This window comes from Quercus lobata, chromosome 10 (assembly GCF_001633185.2).
Source record: "Quercus lobata isolate SW786 chromosome 10, ValleyOak3.0 Primary Assembly, whole genome shotgun sequence".
In the NCBI taxonomy this organism is placed as follows: Eukaryota; Viridiplantae; Streptophyta; class Magnoliopsida; order Fagales; family Fagaceae; genus Quercus; species Quercus lobata.
In genome coordinates, this window is record NC_044913.1 from 65,443,561 (window position 1) to 65,468,150 (window position 24,590).

General features: G+C 40.9%; 3 protein-coding genes across 3 annotated transcripts; 2 read left to right on the forward strand and 1 right to left on the reverse strand.

The window, feature by feature from the left end:
• Positions 1–2,619: 2,619 nt before the first annotated feature.
• On the forward strand, positions 2,620–3,525 carry LOC115965251. Its single transcript, XM_031084422.1, has one exon. It carries the CDS (start codon positions 2,620–2,622, stop codon positions 3,523–3,525), a length of 906 nt encoding a protein of 301 aa, XP_030940282.1.
• Positions 3,526–4,407: 882 nt separating this feature from the next.
• Positions 4,408–5,586, forward strand: LOC115965252. The gene has a single exon (XM_031084423.1). It carries the CDS (start codon positions 4,408–4,410, stop codon positions 5,584–5,586), a length of 1,179 nt encoding a protein of 392 aa, XP_030940283.1.
• A 15,964-nt stretch (positions 5,587–21,550) lies between these two features.
• Positions 21,551–22,128, reverse strand: LOC115962628 (G-type lectin S-receptor-like serine/threonine-protein kinase At4g03230). Its single transcript, XM_031081511.1, has 2 exons — positions 22,002–22,128; positions 21,551–21,914 (listed from the first exon to the last, which is right to left on the reverse strand). Exons 1-2 carry the CDS (start codon positions 22,017–22,019, stop codon positions 21,615–21,617), a joined length of 318 nt encoding a protein of 105 aa, XP_030937371.1. The 5' UTR covers positions 22,020–22,128; the 3' UTR covers positions 21,551–21,614.
• Positions 22,129–24,590: the final 2,462 nt, after the last annotated feature.

The following is a 24,590-nucleotide window of genomic DNA, read 5'->3' on the forward strand; positions in this document are numbered from 1 at the left end:
TAACTTAATAAACATAGACAATGAAAAATAAGGACATAGAATTTTGGCCAAAATTCTCAATTTTGAATACATTTTTTCCACCTTAAACAGTAGTTCACTTAAGTTGTCCACCCCAAATCCAAAACTTACACTTTCAATGAGATACAAAAAGTGACATTCTGAGTCGATACAAGCACCAAACAAGTTTCAATTTTTTTTCTTTCTTTTAAGCAAAAGCCATAAAATTTGATTTGATGCTCGAAACCCAGAATACTATAATAGCCGGGAACAGTAAACCACCAATCCTAAAACTTTCTAAACAAACAAAAAAAACCCAACACCACACTTCAAAGAAATAAATAAAGAACAAAAGAAAAAGGGGAGGGGCTTACAATTCAAGTCACAAGTTTTTTTATACAATAATAAGTCAGTAACATAGACTGTTTGTAACAAGAGAAGGTTATAAACATAACAAATCACCAAATAGTACGATCATTAACATACATATTCAAATATAATAACATAATTGTTCCTTAGCACAATACAATGTGCCCCCACTAAACCATACAAGCAACTGAACAAACTCCCTAGGATGACCTAGTCAGATACTTCATCTAGCCCAGTTGTCTATCCGGAGTGAAGGTGATGAAAGCTTCCCTCCATTCAGCAGTTACTAATTTTTCAGTGGCCTTGAACATGGTTTTATCATCAAGATCATCACACATAGAGATCAAAATTTTTGTGACCTTTGCCATTGAGTAGTCAGGAACTTGTGTAGATTCTACAATTTTTTGACTTTCAGGGGCTCAGGCAAAGGACACTACACTGACGTGTTGGGCAGAGGATGTTTGTGCAACCGTGGGGAGGAGCTGTCTTAGCAACCCATAGTGGTCTAGCCCCTTTTTATGAAATTCGTTGTACTTACTGTTCGACTAGAAACAGACAAGATGTGGTATATGATGGGGTAAGAAATCGTGGACCATTGGGCCTGACGGATTCAGACTCATGGGCCAATATTAAGCGTGGGCCGAGGACTTAGCGTCACTTAAAATACTTGGTGTACACGTTTGGAATCCGAGGGAACCCTAGGAAAATCAGGATGTTTGCACAAAGAGAATTCTAGAAGATCCGCCTTAGTGAAAAACCCACTCTACAAGGAAATACTTGTCCATCACGCTTGGGATTGTTAAAGGAAGAGTCCCATAAGGAAAAGACTTCTAGTCCAAGGAAGGGAAGCCGATTTTCTTCTACTATAAAAGCTTCAATACCCTCGCAAATCAAGGTACGCATAATTTACCCTCTCTAGCACTCTAGAGTTGAAAACAATTCTAACTTGACTGTCGGAGGGTATTTGGTCGACACCACACCGGTGCCCACAGCGAGATCACTTCTTTCTTTTTGCAGGTTATTAGAGCGAGCGTGGATTGTGCTGCTCACTAGTGATATTACGGCATCATCAGTTGGCGCCGTCTATGGGAAAAGCGAAAAGTTTAAGCCAAATCATCGCCTCCCGGACATAAGAGTCGCATGGTACTCACTCGCTCGATGGCTACCACCAACAATGCTCAGGAAGACGACCCACCGAGATCTACTGCGTTAGAAAGGCAGGTCTAGACTCTCATGACAGCAGTAGAACGACTCACAAAGCAGAACCACGATCTGGAGGAGCAGCTACGACAAAGGGATGTAGGACCCAACCTTCAGGAGCAAAACCAGGAAGGTGACAGTGCCGAGCGAAGGGAGCAGGAGAAGCCTGAGGGCAACAATGCCCCAAGCCGACCAGAGCGGCAAAACGTGAGCCTTCCATCTTTCATGGATTTTGTCCCCCCGCCAATCGTCGCCGAAATGCAGGCGATGAAGGAGCAGATGGAGGTCATGATGAACGCACTCAAAGGGCGAGTATCTTCTGATCTCGATGACCTAGTGAACAGGACAGATTCACCATTCACCGCGTTCGTGAACTCATTCCCCCTGCCACAAAAAGTTCTGAATGCCGCAGGTCGAAAGTTACGACGGGGTTAAGGATCCACTCGATCATCTAGAGACCTTCAAGACCCTGATGCACCTTCAGGGCGTACCAGAAGAGATCATGTGCAGGGCGTTCCCGACCACGCTGAAGGGGCCTGCGAGGGTTTGGTTTAGTAGGCTGACACCAAACTCCATCAATACTTTCAAAGAGTTGAGTGCCCTGTTCACCTCACACTTCATAGGCGGACATCGATACAAAAAGTCCACAGCTTGCTTAATGAACATCAAGCAGCGAGAAGACGAGACGCTGCGAGCCTACATAACTCGTTTCAACAAAGAAGCCCTGTCGATTGACGAAGCTGACGACAAAATACTCGTAGCCGCGTTCACTAGCGGGCTACGGAAGGGTAAGTTCTTGTTTTCCTTATACAAAAATGACCCAAAAACCATGATGGACATTCTCTATAGGGCTACCAAATACATGAATGCAGAAGATGCGCTGCTGGCCCACGAGGGAAGGCCTAAGAAGAGGGAAAGGCAGGAAGACACAAGACAAGACAGGGGGCAAAAGTCGCTAAAACTGGGGATCGACGTGATGAAAAGCGCTCCAGACCCCCCACTGGAAGGTTCACTAATTTCACCCCGTTAACCGCACCAATCGATCAAGTATTGATGCAAATCAAAGATGAAGGAGCATTGACTTTTCCTAGAAATTTGAAGGGAGACCCCAACAAAAGACCGAAAGACAAGTATTGTCGCTTTCACCTGGACCACGGTCACGACACAACTAACTGCTATGACCTGAAGCAGCAGATTGAGGCCCTAATCAGGCAGGGGAAACTACAGAGGTTCGTCAACAGGGAAAGAACTGATACGCCGGAAGAACAGGCTCCACGAAGGGAGAACGACCGCCCGAGACCACCCGTAGGAGACATACGAATGACAGTAGGGGGCACAACTGCAGCAGGATCGTCCAAGAAAGCCCGCAAGACCTACCTCAGGATGGTCCATAGCGTCCAACTCACAGGATCAGTACTAAAGATGCCGTGGATAGATAATCCCGTCATAAACTTTTCAGAGGATGACGCTCGAAGACTTCACCATCCTCATGACGACGCGCTAGTAGTCAGCCTGCAGGTTGGGGATTATAATATGTACCGGGTCCTTGTCGACAACGGCAGCTCAGCGGACATCCTATACTATCCAGCATTCCAGCAGATGAAGATTGACAAGGAACGATTGTCCCCTACGAACGCCCCACTCATAGGATTTGGGGGTACGACGGTCTTCCCTCTGGACGTAATAACGCTAGCTGTGACGGCAGGTGACTATCCTCAGCAGATCACTAAGGAGATAACGTTCCTCGTAGTCGACTGCTCGTTCGCTTACAACGCCATCCTCGGGCGACCCATTCTCAATTCCTGGAAGGCGGTAACCTCTACATACCACCTAATCAAATTCCCGACAGAATATGGGGTAGGAGAACTGCGGGGGAATCAAGTAGCAGCACGAGAATGCTATATCGCCATGTTAGAGATGGAGGATCAGCAGCAGACAATGTGCATCGGGAAACAGTGAGCATTAGCAGAACCGGTTGAAGAGCTAAAAGAAGTAAGACTTGACAACGCACTGCCTGAACGAACGACTAAGATTGGCACACTAGCCAGCTGGCCCGTACGCCAAACGATCACAACTTTCCTAAGAAATAACCAAGACGTATTCGCCTGGAATCATGAAGAGATGTCGGGAATTGACCCGTCGGTCATGGTCCACAAGTTGAATGTGTCGCCCTCCTTCCCTCCGATCCGGCAAAAGAAACGGGTCTTCGCCCGGGAACGGGATAGGGCCATAGTCGAGGAAGTTCGGAAGTTACTGGAGGTAGGTTTCATCCGGGAAGTATATTATCCCGACTGGCTGGCGAATGTAGTTATGGTTAAAAAAGCCAACAGAAGCTGAAGGATGTGCGTAGATTTCACAGACCTCAACAAGGCTTGTCCCAAAGACAGCTACCCGTTGCCACGGATAGATACCCTTGTGGACTCAACTGCAAGACACCAGCTCCTCAGCTTCATGGACGCTTTCTCTGGCTACAACCAGATCAGGATGGACGAATCTGATCAGGAGAAGACATCTTTCGTCACAAGCCAGGATTTATTCTGCTACAAGGTGATGCCTTTTGGACTCAAAAATGCTGGAGCAACATACCAAAGGCTAATGAACAAGATGTTTACACATCAGATTGGCAGGAACATCCAGGTTTATGTTGACGACATGTTGGTGAAAAGCGTGCATGAAGAAGATCACCTAGACGACCTCAGAGAAACATTCGATATGCTTCGATCTTTCAACATGAAGCTGAATCCGAACAAGTGTGCGTTTGGAGTAACTGCGGAAAAATTCTTGGGTTACATGGTATCCTAAAGAGGAATAGAGGTCAACCCAGAGAAGGTGCGGGCGATAATGGAGTTGGAACCACCAAGGACGGTCAAGGAGGTCCAAAGTTTAAATGGGAAGATCGCAGCACTGAACAGGTTCGTCTCAAGGGCAACAGATAGGTGTTTGCCATTCTTCCGAACTCTGAGAAAGTCATTTGAATGGACGGATGAATGCCAAACGGCTTTCAACGACTTAAAGACGTATCTATCGTCTCTACCGCTGCTCAGTCCGTCCATACACGGAGAGGAACTCTATCTTTATTTGGCAGTCTCGAGTGCCGCTGTAAGCGTAGCTTTGGTAAGGGAGGAGGACGGTATACAGAAACCCATCTACTTTACTAGCCGCGCGCTCTGTGGAGCAGAAGATAGGTACCCTCAGTTGGAAAAGTTGGCTTTCGCGTTGGTAATTGCTGCTTGGAGGCTTAAGCCATACTTCCAGGTGCATACAATCATTGTCCTAACAGACAAGCCGCTGAGAAGAGCCATGCATAGCCCAGAAGCAGCAGGAAGGATGGCCTTGTGGGCAATAGAGCTAAGCAAATTCGACATCCAGTACCGCCCGCGGACGGCCATAAAAGGACAGGCAGTAGCTGACTTCATCACTGAGTTCACACTCGGGGAGGACCAGAGGGTAAAAAAGAAGGAACAGTGGAGTATCCACACGGAAGGATCCTCAAACAGACGAGCCGGAGGAGCCGGAGTAGTGATTAAAACTCCGCAGGGGGACACGATACAGTGCATGATCCGACTGGATTTCCCAACAACTAACAACGAGGCAGAGTATGAAGCCCTGGTTGCAGGGCTAGACCTTGCGAGGGCCGCGGGTGCAAAAAGCATAATTGTCCACTGCGATTCACAAGAGGTCACAAGTCAGATCAATGGCAGCTATGAGTGCAAGAACGATAGAATGAAGAGATATCTGGAAGAAGTGAGGTACCGAATCAACAGCCTCGATGTCGAATTCATTCAGGCCTCGAGGGAAGAGAACAAATGGGCTGACCAACTAGCAAAAGCTGCATCAGCCGAATTCATGTTGGTTCCCGAACAGGTATTATCATTCGTCCAAATATCTTCACTTATCGATGACGGGACAAATATGCAGGTAGTGAACTCTGAACACAACTGGACCACGCCATTAATCTCCTACCTAAGGGACGGGGTGTTACCAGAGGAAAAGGGCGCCGCAAGGAAGCTGAAGGTCTAGGCGTCACGATTCGTGCTGATAAAGGATGTCCTATATAAAAGGGCCTTCTCTCGACCATACCTGAGGTGTTTGTGCCAAGAAGAAGCGGACTATGTGATGAAAGAAGTACACGAGGGTATCTGCGGAAACCACTCAGGCGCACGATCACTGGTACACAAGTTGATCCGAGCAGGATACTACTGGCCTACAATGATGAAGGATGCGCAAGCTTATGTCCAATCTTGCGACAAATGCCAGAGGTTCAGCAATTTCATAAGGCAGCTGTCCGAAGAGCTGACACCTATGACGGCTCCCTGGCCATTCGCATAGTGGGGACTTGATATTATGAGTCCGTTTTCGACAGCCATCTGGCAGCCGAAATTCTTGGTCGTTGGCATAGACTACTTCACTAAATGGGTCAAGGCAGAAGCTTTGGCCACCATCAAGGAGAAAAACATCCGAAGTTTTGTCTGGAGAAATATCATATGCAGGTACGGGATACCCAGGGTACTAGTCTCTGACAACGGAAAGCAGTTCGACAACAGCATGTTCAGAGACTTCTGCGCGGAGCTAGGGATCAAGAATCACTACTCGTCACCCGCACACCCACAGGCAAACGGGCAAGTTGAGGTCACGAACAGGTCCCTGCTCAAAATAATCAAGACCCGTCTCGAGGGGGCAAAGAGTATCTGGCCAGACGAACTACCAAGCGTCCTATGGGCATACCAGACCACAGCGAGAACACCTACTGGAGAAACACCATTCCGACTCACATATGAAACCGAAGCTGTCATTCCTGCAGAGGTGGGGCTCACAAGTTACCGGGTGGAGAGCTACGACGAGAATACAAAAAAAGTGGGTATGCGCCTCCAGCTTGATCTACTCGACGAAGTCAGGGCAACAGCAGAACAGAGGTTGGCGCGGTATCAGAATCTCATGGCGAAACACTACAACAACAAAGTGAGGCACAGGGACTTCCAGGTCGGGGACCTCGTACTACAAAGAGTAATGGGTGCTGCCAGAGATCCTTCACAAGGAAAACTTGGTCCCAACTGGGAAGGACCATACAGGATCACGTCATGGCAAAGGAAGGGAACTTACCACCTCGAGACAATGGAGGGACGAAAGCCACAGCACCCTTGGAACGCGGAGCATCTTCGGAAATACTTCCAGTAGAGGAAAATATGGGGAACCGACGATTTCCAAAGTTTATTTTATTCCATTCTTTTAGCTACAATTTAATAGTTTTTCCTTTTTACTTTTACTACAATCTTTTTGTGCCTTTTTAAGCCCAAGGGGGCAAGTACTTTTTCTACAAATGCTTTTTTTAAAGAAGAATATCCAGGCAAAGCTATGAGTTTTCACATGGACATTACATAGGCCAGGTCCACAAAGTGGACGAATCACTAAGGTGATGGAAAATGTCTACAATATGGACGGATCACCAAAAACGGTGAACTAATTTACATGTCCATAGAATGGACGGATCACCAACAGCATGAAAGAACAATCCACAAAGTGGACGGATCACCTAAATGGTGGTATAATTTACATTCTCCACAAAGTGGACGAATCACCAAAACGGTGAACATATTTACAAGTCCTCAAAGTGGACGGATCACCAAAACGGTGAACATAATTACAAGTCCACAAAGTGGACGGTCACTAAGGTGATATAAAACTGTCCTCAAAGTGGACGGATCACCAAAACGGCACAAAGTGGACGGATCATTAAGGTGATATAAAACTGTCCTCAAAGTGGACGGATCACCAAAACGATGAACATAATTACAAGTCCACAAAGTGGACGGATCACCTAAACGGTGAAATTACGAGGCCACAAAGTGGACGGATCACCACAGAGGAGAACAAAATTACAAGTCCACATTGTGGATGGATCCCTAACGTGATGAAAACGGTCCTCAAAATGGACGAATCACTAAACTGATGAAAGACCTGTCCAGAAAGTGGACGGATCACCAAAACGACAAACAAAATTACAAGTCCAAAAATGGACGGACAACAAGATTTTGAAAAGTTGACGGACCATACCTGTCTTCAAGGTAGACAGATCATCCAAATGGACGGATCAATCAACACTAAAAATAATAGAAGTCCACACTGTGGACGGAGTATACTCGGATAGACGAGTATTTTCTTAAAAATCTCTCCTTCATGAGGAGGACGGACTTTTAAACAAGTTCCAAACAACAATAGAAAGCATAAAAATAAAGTATAACATTAATAAGCGAATAAAAAGCCCAGGAGGCAAGTGTTTAATACAATAAAAAAGAGGACGGATTGTTCTTGAAATAAATTACAAAAAGATAAGTAATATCAATCTACTTTTTTGGGTCGGGAACTTGGGCATCCTTCGACGGGACAGATTCTCCGTCACACTGAACAACATCTTCACCAAAAAGGTCGTCCGTATTCTCTGAAGCGGCGGGCAGAGCAGATGTCTGATCTTGATCATTGACGGTTATCATTGACACGTCTAGGTCAGGGTAGGCTTTTTTAAGCTGACGGAGTGCATCGTCGAAGCCTTGAAGGAACAATCCCCCCAGCTCTTTCAACAAAGCCTCGGAGTCTCGATACTCACTGACAGCGTCCTCCTTGGCTTGACGGAGCTTTTCCTTCAAGTCCTTTATCTCCTCGTCTTTACCCTTCAAGGCCTTCCCAGCTTCCTCCGTCCTCTGCTCAAGCTCTTTCCTAGTCTTCTCAGATAGGTCGAACTTCTTCTCCATTGTGGACTTCCACTTATGAAGTTGACCGAGTTCATCCTCCGTCTACTCAGCTTTTGCCCGTACACGTTCCAGAGCCGCCTCACGGTTTAGGCACCGGTCCATCAAGCCTTTCATCATAACCAATGACTGAAATAAACAAGTTAAAAGGGTGTTAAACAGAAGGCTAAGAAAAGTGGACGGACACATATCAACGGATAAAATTACCTGTGCAACGGCGAACAGACCCGTCTCCCCCATTGCCTCCGTCGAATGATTTCCCAGATCCTCGTAATCCTCCGTGGAAATTATCGATGAAAGTTTCTCCAACGCAAATTTCGAGTCATCACGGAGAAGAGGAGGAGGCTTCTCCTGGCTGGTGGACGGGGCTTGCATTAAGCCCTTGCCGGATCCATGTTTTACTGGGGTGACGGTCTTCGCTCCCTCAGCCATCAAGCCCACAACGGGTTCCAAAGGAACCTTCTGTTGCTTATGTGGACGGTCAGACTTGGGCGGCTGCTTCCTCTTCGCCGACGACCCCAACCCCTTGGGAACCACAACTTCGCCCGTCTCCTTTTGTTTGATGGCTAGCGATTTTATCAGTGCCCTCCTCTTTGCGTCGTCCATTTCTGTAATACAGGACGGATGAAGCTATTTACACAAGTTAAAGACTAATTTCGAAAAGTAAAAGTTGACGGACTTACGTCTGTGGACTCTTTCGTCGTATATAATGGCTTCACGGGTAGGTTCGGGACCGTCACAATACCAGTGTATTGTTTTTGGGTTCACTAACTTGGCCCAGGTCCTTTCTTCCGGCTTAGTCTTCTGGAAAATCTTTTCAAGGGAACCAAATTCCTCAACACTAACTTGTGGGCACCGTCTACCTGCAGAGAAATAGACGGTTATAAAAATTATAATGGACGGTATGAAAAGGATTATAAAATTCGGACGGGTGCATACGTGAAGGGTGTATTACTCCTCAAGTTGTGTCAATAGGCATGTACTCCGTCTCCCCAGGACGGTTCATCCACGTGTTACCCTCTAGAAAAGAGTAACGACTCTTCCAGTCTTTATTTGAGTCGGGAGTCTCAAAGATGACCTTCAACAAAGGGCTTCTACTAGCAAAACTGTACATCCCCCTTGATCTATCGATCTCATCTGGACGGTAGCAATGAAGGAATTCACGCACCGTCAACCTCCTACGTCCGTCCGTCACTGCTCCAGAGGATTTCCATCGCTATGAAGACCCTCCAGGCATTTGGAGATATCTGGGTGACGGACAGTCCCAGATAATATAAGAGTTCTCTATGATGTGTACTTAGCGGAAACCGAAGTCCTGCCTTTAGCATCTGCTCGTACACTCTGACACCTTTTACGCCTTCGTAGTAACACTTCTCCGACACATATGGTAGACAGATGGAAATGTTGTCTGGAATTTGGAAGTTTGTCCTAAAAGTGCTGAAGTGTCTCTCCTTGATGACGGATGTGAATCTATGCACCGTCCACTCTGGTAGCATGATAAACTCCCTAAGTCCACCAGCACTAACAACAGATCCCAGTGCTTGATCCCTGTCGTCACTAGAAGAACCTTCTTCTTCAACCATCTCCATATCCTCATCTGTTGAGGATGAAGAAGAAGCAGACGGATTCCTATCTTTGCCGGGACTCTCTTGGTCTTTATGACCAGACGGGTATACCTCCTCGTATTCCGTCCCGTTACGGACCACTGACTGGTTACTTGACGTACTAGACATTTCCTACAAATTGACGATAAAACCTAAGACTGACGAGTCTAAAATTGTTGACGGGTGTGTAGGTCTAACAAAAATGCAGACACAAAATGTAACATTGAAAAAAAAAATGATGATGAAAAACGAGAATGAAGCACTTACCACACTGTGCAAAGAGTAGTTGACGGATGAAATAGCCGACGGGTATAGATTCTCAATGGAATGCTCTGACAAGGCTGACGACTCCGCTCTGACAACGATTTCTTGCTGAAAATATTGGAAATGAGGGAAGAGAGGTACGCTATATATATGAGAAATGCACGGAAGACGAAGCGACACTTCGATCCGATACACCATCCAATCTAAGAATGACACGTGGCCTGCCTCATTAATGTGACAACTTGGCAACACGCGTCCACGGATCGCACCCTTTAAGGAGCCGTCAACTTCATGAATCTTCATCCGTCAATATGTTCCATCTGGGAACGTCATAGTTTTCAACCGTCACCATTAGCAATCCTTGGTCGTCATGCCCAATTATATTTAACCGTCACCCTAATGATCTGACCACTTAAAAACATGACGGACCATAGGGTGAAGGGGGCAACTGATGGGGTAAGAAATCGCAGAACATTGGGCCTGACGGATTCGGACTCATGGGCCAATATTAAGCGTGGGCCGAGGACTTAGCGTCACTTAAAATACTTGGTGTACACGTTTGGAATCAGAGGGAACCCTAGGAAAATCAGGATGTTCGCACAAAGAGAATTCTAGAAGATCCGCCTTAGTGAAAAACCCACTCTACAAGGAAATACTTGTCCATCACGCTTGGGATTGTTAGAGGAAGAGTCCCATAAGGAAAAGACTTCTAGTTTAAGGAAGGGAAGCTGATTTTCTTCTACTATAAAAGCTTCAATACCCTCGCAAATCAAGGTACACATAATTTACCCTCTCTAGCACTCTAGAGTTGAAAACAATTCTAACTTGACCATCGGAGGGTATTTGGTCGACACCACACCGGTGCCCACGGCGAGATCACTTCTTTCTTTTTGCAGGTTATTAGAGCGAGTGTGGATTGTGCTGCTCACTGGTGATATTACGGCATCATCAGTATACATGGGATTAGATACACTGGTATATATGGAATTGTTTACATGAAGAATTTGAAGAATGAACGGCGTGGAAATTTATTCAATGTATAACACTCACCTTCACTGCATCTAACCACGTTGCATCACTACCTTTGACGGTGTTAGTATCAGAATCCCATTCCATATTAGTTCTACCAATTAGTTGGGAAAACGCATTGTATTTCTTTTTAAGCCGTTTAAAATTTTCTTTTATTTGATCGACGCAATAGTGTTTTCCGATTCGGTTGTTATACTCCTTTGTGACAACTGGCCCAAGGTCTTTCTTCATTATCCCATTACAAATGTTCCCTTTAGCGGCTTCTTCTAACAAAATTTCAACGAATTGCTTTTCTACTGGTTCAGGCCATACCTTCAAATCCACAGCATTGGATGTCTCTACCATTTAATAGGACATACACACTTAAGCCCTAAATATTTGTTTTATAATTTCTCAACTTGAACCTAACCCTATGGTCTAACCCAGTAACTGCACAATGGTAAAATGGTCATTTGAATAGAAAACTGTACCAAACAAGTTGTAGAGTTATGTATAAAAGAAAGTGATGCATCCAGAGCAACACAGAGTGAAGATTAACTCAAGATAGTTATACATATATGAACAGTTAGAAGGGCATGGACGAAAAACGTGTCCAACATCAAGAGCAACAAGAAACAATGAACAACAACCAAAAACAAATTTCAGTAACAGTAAACATACCATTTTTGAATTTAACAGAAACATTAAACACTTACCTTAGGTGCAGGAACGTCGTTGGAGGAGGATGATGAAGATGGTGCAAAGATTGAGGAGGACGAAGCGAGCTCCATATGTAATGCCAGATGTGGGGTGAAGGGCAATTAAAGTAAGAGTTCTCCTCACTGCAAGTGGAAAAAAAACAATCTATAAAGATTTCTTTTTGAAGCTCAAAATCAAAATATGAATATGCCACACTGAAAAAAAAAAAAAAAAATATATATATATATATATATATATATTTTCTATGACTAACAATGAATAAATGATTTACTTAGCAAACAATTTCTTAAACAAAATCAAGCATTCATACTTGTGGAGTGACCACCGCACCAAGAGTGCGCGGTGGTCAAACGCTTGAAAATTTGAAAAACATTTTATGGTGAAACAAAATATATTAATTCATAGTATCTCCTTGGGAGGAGAACAGTTCAAAGTATTTTTTTTTTCTTTCTCTCGCTAATGCTATCTCTAGACGGTGCTCACAATGATGAAACCTTAGTACCTATCACTGTATAGGCCCCCTTTCCCCTCACTGGTGGAAACCCGGTACCCACCCCATCCTTACACCATACCATAGGTCTTGTACTTCCTTCCCACCCTCTTTCCTTACACTCTTTGCACTCACACCACACCTCAGACCCGTACTTCCTTCTCACCTTTCTCCCCACAATCTTTGCACTCACATCATAGATGACCTGACTGGCAAGTGGGCCCGCTTGTCGCTCAACACATAGGAGAGTCAAACGGTGCCACTAGCACCAACCACAGAAGACAATACTAGAGTTCTTACTGCAAAACTCTTCACCAAGCACCGAGTCAACATTGAGGCGCTGTCAAGAACACATAGAAGCATGTGGCGTTCTATCTAGGAGTTCGAAATCCGTGACCTTGGATCCAACCCGGTTCTACTTCTCTTCTCTGATGAGGCCGATACTCTCAAGATCCTAGTGCAGCAACCATGGTCATTTGACAAGTATCTTATTGGTCTCTATAAGTGTACGGAGCATGAATCAGTGGAAGCCGCCACCTTTGACTACGCCACATTTTGGATCCAACTACACAACCTACCCATCACGCGCATGAACAAAACCAATGTTGAGGCCATCAGACGAACCTTGGGTAGAGTAGAATAGGTTAATACCTCTTCGAATGGTGAATGTCGTGGAAAATATATCAGAGTTCGCGATAAGCTTGATATACACCAGCCCCTCTCACGTGGCTGATTTGTGGACATGGGAAACTCTGAACCTTTGTGGATTTCAATCCAATATGAAAAGATGCCAATTTTCTACTATTGGTGTGGCTTATTAAACCACGACGAAAAGGACTGTAAAACCTGTTTGGACAGTGATGGCACTCTGAATAAGGATGATTAGCAGTACGGTCCTTAGTTGCGGGCCAACACCACCAACATACAACAACCTCAGGTGGTGAACAGTAAAACCTCTCACACTTCACCACCTCCTCCAAACCACTGCCCCACACCCTCACCACAAACAAAACTGTCACCCGTGTCAACCATAACGGCCATCCCATCGCAGTAAATACCATCATCAATACCACTCGAGAATCATGCTATACCCCAAAAACTGATGCCTACGAATAAGGAAATATTAGTTGACCCTGATCTTTTCCTTTCACTCATCACAGACATTGACCATGCATTAAAATCCTCTCCAAACCCAAACTGCATGATACCAACAACACAGTTGTCTCAAGACCCTAAACCTGAGACTCATGCCTTTTCAAATGCTCCCAAGTCAACTGTACCACACAAGGAAAGCTCCAACTTTGAGGAAACCCCCTGACTCACAACACGATGCCAACACCTCCACTCACCTCAGCATCGTACAAACTGTGGGTCCAAAAATTGCAACTTGGCGTAGGATTGGGCCTTCCACCCCCTATGCAATGGAAACCTCAAATGAGCCCATACTGGGCCCAAAACGTAAAAGTCAAGTTTTTGATACTCAGAGCGCCATTTTCATTCAGAAAAAACACAAGACATTAAAGGAAGAAGCAAAAGCTTAGGGGGAATGTGCACATTGAGGGATGTAGTGAGGCTTTGATTTATTTTTTTCTTTTCTTTCTATTTGAGATACATCACATCTTGTATATTGGTCTTGTGACCGTTTTGACATACATTGTACTTATATTCCTTTTATATTGATGTATGTTTTTCTTTCACCTATCCTTACATGTGTTGTTTCTTTTATTTCTTTATACACATGATTCTTATAACTTGTATGCAATCTATTATTTCTGTTTCACACAAAGATGCCTTGATGAGTTTTGTTTAAAGGGTTTTAAAAATACAGGTTGTCAAAGTCTTCTTACCATAAACTCTCTTCTTGTAAAGTTTTTCAAGAGTTTGTGTTAGGATAGATTTTATTGTATTCAATAAGTGAATATGAGTTGAGTGATTTATGACTTCTCTCATAACCAAAACTACTTTCCCTTTTTGTCACAAGTGACAAAAGGTAAGCGTGTCAAGAAGACATCTCATCATCGCTGGGTGAGCTAGCATCTCCATCATCCTCATCATTGAAAGTAGTAGCATCATCATCATTAGCATCATCAGGACTGCCAGTGCCATCACTCTCATCTGCAAAGGCCACAGGAGTGGAAGGCACAGTGTAATAGCCCATCTTAGCCTGGCATCGAGCAATACGTCTAACACGGGTGTTCACCTGACAAAACTCATCACTAAGAGTGTCGAGGTGAGCATCCATATGCTGAAGCTGCACCATGATGTCATCGAGTGTCACACGACCCGATGGCACACATCACGTGAAAGTGGTCGAAAGCAGGAAAGGGAACAAAAAAATGGCGTATGATCTTCGTGATAACGGAAGGAAAGATAAGCTTATCACGGGATGCTGTATCCCTATAGACATCTATGATGGAAAGAATGAAATGTGAGGGAAAATCTATAGTGAGATGCTCTAACAAAGAAAGCAAAAATTGAGCACGGGGCTCGGTAATAGAGTTATAATGAGAAAGAGGATGTTGAACAAAAGTCATAACCATGTTCATGAATCTAGGACCTTTAGCAAAGGTCTAACATGGAGTAAACTGATGATCGCCCCAATTAGTGAGACGCTCACAAAAAAGCAGATATCATCTCATATTTGGACACAATCCTCAGACGCTCACAATCGGGGTAGTCAGGAAACTCCACCCTTGGGACACAAAGCACATTAGAGACAATCTTCGGTGTGACAACAATGCATGTACCTCAAACTCGAGTAATGAAATAAGGTACTGAATAATCAAATCCATGCATGTTGGAGTAAAACTCCTGGATTAGCACGGATGGACAGGTGACCAGGACGTCATACAGTGACTCCCAACCCCAACAGTGAATGATAGTGGGTAGGTCAATGTCGGAGAAGTCCGACAAAGTGACTTGGCGTTCCGAATGAACTCCTTATCTAGAAAAGTTCTCCAAGAAGTCCTTTCGGGCTTTCTTATCACAGAACTGAACAAAAGAAGGGGTGGGATCAGAAGAAGAAGATGCCCCGAAATGAAGAAGGTTCCGAGACGGAGCAGACTTATGTTTCGATGCCATGACAACACTAACGTAAACTAGAGAGTGAGGGGAAGAAAGAAACACTCAAAAAAGTCCCAAAAAGCAGTTCAAATATATAAAAATATATTGCATTCAAAGGTTGTATGCATGAAAATGCATAAGCATGTGACGTGCAAAGATCATTGCATCATGGGCTCAACCCAATCCAATCCTACCAGCACATAATTGGATAAAATACAAAACATACATCTACATACATGAAAATATAGTTATAATGCACATGAGATGCAATGTATGAAGTTTTTAAGATCAAATCTTCAAAACCCATCCCAAAAAATTTGCAAACACCTCTTTGATTTTGAAAAACACCAAAATTTTCAAAAATTCCAAAAACTTAGGTTAGAAATCATGAAATGCATGAAAATGAGTGATTTAGACACATACTAAGTGAAGAATAACTTGATCTAGGCCAAAAACACCTTAGGAAGAGGTTAGGAGCTATCAAGAAGAAAGGAACATTCTTGATCGATCCACCTAGCTATCGAGAGGTGTTGAGATTGCGATAAAAAAAAACTGAAGAGCTCAATAGATAAGCTAGGTATCGAAAGGTGTTGAGAAGGTGTTGAGATTGCTTAAAAATAGTTTTTCAAGAAGAGAAAAACACAAATATGAATGCAATCAAGCATGCAACTCAACCAATGATCCAAATAGCATTTTGACTCAAAATCATGTCTCAACCAAAAAAAATTTAGCACATAGATCCCAAAAACACACACACACACACACACTAAACATGTCTAACCAATTTTATATTTCAAAAACAAGTCAAGACAGTTTAATGAGCATACATTAAAACATGTAAACCTTGTGATGGCCAAATCACATTGTACCTGCACATGTATCAAGAGTAACAAAGAATATTGCGTGTTGTGTGTGAAAAATATTGCAAGATTGCATAAGTGTATACATGTTATGACGATTTGAGATATGAGAAAATTACTTTAACTCACACACAATCATAACTATTTGATGGAGACTATCACCTTCGAAGTATATCCTACAACTCCCATATCTCCTAGAATACACACTTGCAATCATATATAAAGCATTTTGCTCTTTTTGCTTTTCATTTTTCTTTGCATATTTTTCTTTTAATAAGCATATCATGCATGAGCATATAAGAGATAGAAAAGAATTACCCAATGATGTTAAGCATTTTGACATTCCATTTTTGCTATGCCGAAGCATACAAATGTCATTCCATGATTGGCAGGTAACAGTGGTGAGATGGTTATTTATGCCTTTTTCTTAGGATTTTCTAGTTCTTCCTGTCAAAAAGAGTGATACGAGTATTAAGTACAAAAGATTACTTAATCTTACTCATCATAAACAAAAGTCACAAAGCTCATTTGCTTAATTGTGTATAGAGATGCTCACTTAAGCTACAAAAGATACAAAGTTTAGAAAACTTTGTTTCATTGACCATCCAAAGTACACAAGTACCCAATGTACACAAAACATACACTGTTTTTGTATTTTTTTTTTATTTTTCAATTTTTTTTATTTATTTTTATATGAAAAATAAAATAAACAAAACTGAAAACAAACAAAAACATATTAAACAAAGCAAAGCATAAAAACTAGACTGACTCAAAACAATAAAGCAAAACACACAAGTAATGCGAACAAAAACAAGAAAAGGAGAGAGAGAGAAGAAGCGATAGGATCACTTGGAGCCATTTTCCTTCTACACCTTGGAAAAACCTTTCCGTCTAGCAACTCCTTGAACTGGAGGTGAGAGGGAAGAATTGAAACCGTTCAAGTTCGAAAGGAACATGAGGGCTTTGAGAAGATCTCCAAGAGGAGCAAAAGAGGATGGAAATTGATTCTAGTTTCCCGATACTATCTTGCCATTGCTCTATTGAGTGGCTAACTACTTATAGCAATTAGGACTAGTTGCTCCACAGTGATGACAGAGATGCTACTTTTTTTGTTTAGGCTTTTGAGAGTTAGCCTTCTTAGCCCTAGGGTTTTTAGTCTCATTCTTAGCAATTTTAGGGGTAGCTCTTAAGATAGTTTTACCCTTGTCTATGTTCTCACTAGCTTGATAATTTTTGACAACATTCTTCTCAGTTTCAATATTATTAGTAGGAGGAACAAAAACAGTAGTACTAGTAGAAGCAATACTAGGAGAAGAGAAATCATATCCTAAACTGATTTGATTAGAAGTAGATATTTGAAGACTGAGCATTTCGTCGAGCTTAGCTTGAAGTCCTTTCCAGCTGAGCTCTGACTTGGAATAGTTTTGCCTCAAGTTTCTTGGTCTTCTCAGCCATGAAATTATTTTCAAACCTCAGTGCTCCAATAGTTTGATTGGTTTCATCAAACTTTATGGAATGCTCTTCTCATTCTAGCTCTATATCACTAAGTTTCTTGGTGGTCAGCCTATACATTTTCTCTTACTTCTCTGAGACCTTGTATAACTTTGCATAGGCTGTATGGATATTATCTTGTTTATCCATCTTCTTAAACTTGGACTCCACTAATTCCTCTTCTTCATCCACATCTTCAACAATCCCTTCAGTAAGATTGACAGTAGCAGTGAAGGCATTCAGGATTCTGACATCCTCATTGTTGGAATCATCCTTAGGCTTAGTGTTGCTCAATGTAGTAGCAGGTGCCTTGCTCTTCCCAATGGTCTTGAGATATGTAGGGCACTCTTGTTTCATGTGACCAAAGCCTAGACACTTAAAGCACTTTGTTCCAACAGGAATAGTCTACTGACTGCCATGCTTAGCATCCTTCTTCCCCTTGTCTTGGCTTTTGAGCTGAGAGGAACTAGATTGCCTATGGTCCTTGTCGAAGCCCTTCCCATTGGCATTCTTCATCGTTTGAAAACTCATCAGTATCACTGCTCTTGGCCTTCAATGCCATGCTTTTGCCTTTACCTGACTTGCCAATTCTTGTTAAACCTAACTCATAGGTCTGTAGATGACCAACTAGCTTGGTCAAAGAAATCTTGTCAATGTCTTTTGATTCCTCGATCGTGGTGATCTTAACATAGAATTTTTTGGGTAGAGATCTAAGCACCTTTTTCACAATCTTGGGTTCAGAAATGGTTTCCCCAAGATTAAAAACTAAGTTCACTATGTCCTTGAGCTTGGCATAGAACTCATCGAACGACTCATCCTCCTCCATCTTGATCTCTTCAAAGCATGTAGTGAGCCTCTAAAGTTTCGAATCCTTGACAGCCTTAGTTCCTTCATAGGTTGTCTAGAGGATGATCCATGCTTCCTTTATAGTTTCAGTAAAGGATATCTTCTTGAATTCCTCATTAGTGACTGCACTGAACAAACCATTCAATGCTCTGTTGTTGAAGTTTGCCACCTTAATCTTGGCATCATCCCAATCGGCCGGCGCTTCTTTTAACTTGGTCCAGCCTATCTCCACAGCTTGCCACACTTTTTCATCTAGAGACTGCAAGAAAGCTCTTATGCATATTTTTCAGTATGCATAGTTAGTGCCATTAAATAAAGGAGGTATAATGAGAGACTATCCTCTATCCATGGCAACAGGGGTCAATGGATCACACAACAAAGATTAACCCTAATTAGAATGTGCCTGCTCTGATACCACTTGATACACCAAAAACGAATTAACCCCTTGTGATGAATAAATCAATTAATTAGCAAAGTTTATTAATTAATCAAATTAACATGCAAATACATGATAGCACAAAGAAATCAACAATAAACTAAAGTATGCAGTGGAAAATAAATTGACACAGTGATTTATTTACGAATGGGGAAAACCTACATTGCAAAAACCCCACTGGATGATTTTAAGGTCACCACTCCCGAGAATCCACTATTATCACAACAGGCGGTTACAAGTAAAGGAATCTCAGTACCTTATACCAACCTACAGTTGAACCCTAACCCCAATACCCAATTGGACTTGTTCTGTAGTGACAATCTCTCCCTGTAATGCACGGCTTCAAGTATGTGACTAACTAGTTGCGTGAATCCCAGTTTGCGACTTCAATTACCAACTAGAGAAGGTTGTTGGCTGCAAAGTTCTTCAGTTCATCACATGATGAAGATCGAGAAGCTCCTTGGTTACAAAACCCTATGGTGCACAAACACAACAGCTTCTTCACAAGAAAGATGAACTACGGCAAATTCTGTCCCTTGTCACAATTTGCTTGAACAAACTTTGATCAATACTTGTGCAACTTGTGTCAACTTTGATGGCCCATAAAATAATCATTTTATATGTCTAGGGTTATGAGAAAAGAAAGCCCAAACATACAATTACGGATTGGAGTTAAAACAGAATTGAAACTCTGTTTTTTATAAATCTCAACAGATGCCTATCTGTTGAGCTATTATCGAGCCACTGGCTGGAACAGCTCTTCGAGGCTTGATAGATGGCTAGCTGTTGAGCTTTAATGACAGACACTTTTCAGACTTGCATGGCTTTAACACTTGAACTTGAAACAAGGTTTCTTGAAGTATTAAACACATCCTAGATCTACCCAATTACAAATAAAGTGCATTTTGTCAAAGGATTAGCCAATTACATAAAATAGTGACATATGTTCCTAACAAGTGAATCACATATGTCTTAACAACTTCTTCACTTGTTTCTTGGTCAGATTTGCATGGCTTCAATACTAAAATTGAACACTTGTTTCTTGAAGTACTAAACCCATCCTAGATCTATCCAATTACAAGTAAAGCGCATTTTGTCAGAGGATTAGCCAATTACATAAATATGTACCTAACACCTTTGCATAGATCCCAATACATTACTAACTTTAGCAACTTGAACAGATGTTGTTGGCTGCAAAGTTCTTCACTTCATCAACAAGGAAGATCAAGAAGCACTTGGTTACAAAAACCTATGGCATACAAATGTAGTAACTTCTCACAGAGATAAATAATCTCTTGGTCTCTGTATCCATGTGTGACAGCTTTTAAAATAAGCCTTATATATGTCTAGGATTGTGAGAAAAGAAAACCTAAACAAATACATAAGCTCGAGCCAAATTTCAGATCTGGAAAAATGAAAATCATTATTCTCGATAGATTGAGCTTTTATCAAGCCATCTGCTAAGCTTCTCATTTAGTCTCGACAACAATTTCTATCAAGCTATTTGTCGAGAATTAATGAAATAGCTTTTCTTCACTTGTTTCTTGGATCAAACTTCATGTCTTTAATACAAACACTTGATATGCTTGAACAACATATTTCTTGATGTATTAAACCTAACTTAGATTTACCCAATTACAAGTAAAGTGCTTTTGGTCAAATGATTAGCCAATTACATAAAATTATGACCCTAACACATTTCAATAATGCTTTGCTAATTTCCAAAAATACTTTACTATGCCAAGAAAAGTAAAGATAAACCCTAAGAATCAGCACTTAAGGGTTGCTTGGAATTAGCACTAAGAAAAACTTAAGCATCAACATCTAAGGTGTTAGGAATCATAATCAATCAATCATCTCCTTAAGCATCAACTATTGGAAAATCTCCAATTTGAATATCATTAATCAATCAATCATCTCCTCAAATACCAATAAACTAGGCTCTTATATAGACTTAGAGCTTCTAGGAAATAAAGAGATAAAAGATAACAACTAATGAAAACTAATCCTAACTAAAATCAAATACTAATCCCTATCTATCTCAAATCTAATCCCTATCCGAATAAAACTCTACAATTATCCAATTTCCTATGAGATAAATAAAAAAAATTTGAAAATGTATATTCTAAAATAATTTTGGTTTTGCTCCTACATTAGAAGGTTTCCCCTTAGTGGTTTTTCCCTTAGATAGCTTTCCTTGTTGACTCATTGTAATTGATTTTTGCGATTTGTGACATCACATCTGATACGCCATACATTCTTTAATTGTTTTAACACTAGGGTCAAAACAACCTTATAGCCTCCATCCACCCAACATGACTTTGAGGGGGATGTTAGAATGTAAGCTAAATAGGCTTTGGCCAAATGTATTGTTGTACTTGTACTACACTTTTTTTTTATACAACACACATATTATGTATATTAAAAAGGTAGTCACTTGTACATCTTAGAGTATTTCATTTTTTACTATAATAAGACTTCAGTCTTTTACAAAGAGTACACACTCACAACTACAATCATGTATTATTGTGCTTCTTCTAAACTAATAGTTAATTCCGTATATGTTTCCGGTCTACTAGAAGAAGAAGTGCTAGATTGGCCTCTCCTTAGAACAAAAGCTGGCTGTTTAGGAGTTGCAACTGTTGCAGTTTCACTATCAAGCATGTTAACAACATTTGACATGGTGGGTCGATCACTTGGGTCTTCTTGTATGCATAAGAGTTCAACATTTACGCACTTCATAAATTTGTCTACATTGCAAGATTCATGCAGAGTTTGGTCTATTAAATTCAACACCTTGTTTTCTGTCCACAATCTCCATGCCTAAGACAAATTCAAAACCAAAATTATGAAGTAGAAAATTATAAAGGAATGAATGGTTATAAAAAAAAAAAATTTCATCACACTTACATAACCTATAAGGCTCATGGCTTGTTCTGATCGATAAAACCCAGTGTTCTTTTTTCCACTAATAATCTCAAGCAAAACTACACCAAAACTAAAGACATCAGTTTTAATTGAGAAAACTCCATCCAATGCATACTCTGAAGCCATATTGCCATTGCAGTAGAGGGGATTTTTATTACATCAAGGAATTAGGTTGGCACATGTATATCATTTGCAAAACAGAGTTAGGAGATTTAAAAAAAAAAAAAAAAAAATCCTCAATATTGAAGAATCAGCTTTTATACTATCTACTATAAACTTACTAGGTTCCAATTGCTTTAGTTGTGTTTGCCTCAATTTCTTTGCCTCCAACAATCCTTGCTAAGCCAAAGTCAGATATTTTGGGGTTCATCTCATGATCTAGAAGAATGTTGCTAGTTTTCATGTTGCTAGTTTTAAGTTGTGTCCTTTCTCACCCACACAGCACAAGTCTTTGGCTGTGAAGATGAAAAGGCACGTGTCCTAGTATGTCTAGTAAAGAACATAGAAGAATTAGAATTTTCCTGAAATTTAGTTAAAAAGCTCAAAACTTTTAATAACTCTCCAAACAAAGGTATAGGTCCTTAAGAGAAAACCTGTGACCGTTTGGACACTTACTTTTAAGGACACAACTTAAAGCAATCAGGACGAATATGTCTAAAAATACCACAATGGTGACAAACATGTGGTCTAACAAAGGATTTAGAATTAGATAAAACAGTTATGGATTTCATACCTTTATCACCTTTCTCCGATTGGGGCACAAAGACAGTCCTTGATCCAGATGCTGTGGAAGAGGAGGGGCCGGAGGAAACATCATATCCTAAACCAGTCTTATCAAAACTAGGTTTTTAAGTACTCAATACCTCATTAAGCTTTGCACTAGACATCCTCGCTATTTGAGTTCTAGCTTGATTAAGCTCTACCTTAAGATTCTTGACTTTCGCTTTTTATAAGGTGTTCTCCACAATAAGAGTCTCAACTATACTTGTAGTCTCATCCAGTTTGACTAACAGATCAATTGTTTCAGTTTTTACCTTATTAAGCTTTTTTCTACAAAGATGAGAAGTCTTTTCAGGGATCAATAAATTCTTGGCCTACCACAACTCTAAATTCTTCAAAAATTAAACTTTGACCCCTTACTTTAAATTAAAATTTTGACACAAAATCTTCAAAATTGTATATTTTAGATCCCTAAAAACTCAAAAAATAGCACAATGGCCCTTTAGGCAACAAAAATGCATTTTCAAAAAATCGTTTTCCTTTAAAATAATAAAATTTTCAAATGCCTTTGTTTTCACACTTTATTGGAATTTCATTTCTTTGTGCCTTCTTGCAGGGAATAAATATGGGAAAAGGAATTTGCAAAATTGTATTAAATTATACATAGTATTAACTTACATTTTTTTTTTAAAAATCATACATTTGTAATATATGCAATGATTTCTCATTATATATATAAAGAATTTAAAATTTAATTGGTTTTAGATTATTCAATTTTTGCATCCAATCATTTACTTGTCATAAAAATTAAAAATTTAGATAGACACGTGATAGAAAATTGGACTCCATTTGAAATTCTATTTAGAATCTAATTAGATTTGATTTTTTTAATTTTTACACTCAATTAATTGAATTTTTTTAGAGTTTTGACTCTAGTGAGGACATGCTCTCATTATCTACTGTAATCTTTTTTACCATTCTAAAGTTTCTTTTTATATTTTTTTTTACCATTCTAAAATAATTAAAAATTCACTTTTAAAAATGAGTGGAAATATCTTTACAGAAGTTCTGTTCAATCCAACCAAAGAGTTTTAATCTAAAAGTAAACAAAAAAGAAGTAAGTTAGTAATAAATAAAGAAGTACTTGGTCTACCAAGAAGCTTCCTCTTCTGAGTTGGTCAATGCTGTCAGAGCAGTCCTCTCTTCCTACACAGAAGAGAGCATTAATGCTATGTGCAATTTACTTTCTCACGCAAAAGATCTCCTCTTTTCTGATGAAATAATATATTTTTTTGATGGAAATAAATCCTCTATTTTCAAACTTCTGTACTTGTTTTATCAATCAACCCAATAAAAAGGCAAAACCCTTAAACCCCAGCAATGCAGCAAAAATGGAGCCCAAAAAAAATCCCCTCATTTTTCCTTCTTCCCATGCAAAAGTCATCATTTTCTACACCTACCTGGGACTAACAGTCCGTTATCTCAAAACCATCAGCTACCTTGTCAAAGCAAAAAAAACAGCCCTACATTCAACATCCTAACAATAAGAAGCTTACAAACAGGCTAGGAAACTCAGGAGAAATCCATCATTTCTACATCATCCAGAAACTGCAAACATAGCCAACTCCCAACACTATCTCCACAACCTCCAAAACACCAAAAAACAGAACCAAAACATAGGAAGCTTCCTCCTTTCCTACCATCAACCTAAAAAACCCCAGCAAAGGTCCCTCACTTTTGCCATTTACCCAACAACTACAACCCACAATAGTAGTAGCGACAACAACAAACAACAACAACCACAGACAACAGCAACGCACAACAACAAAGACCAACAACCAAGAAAAGAGA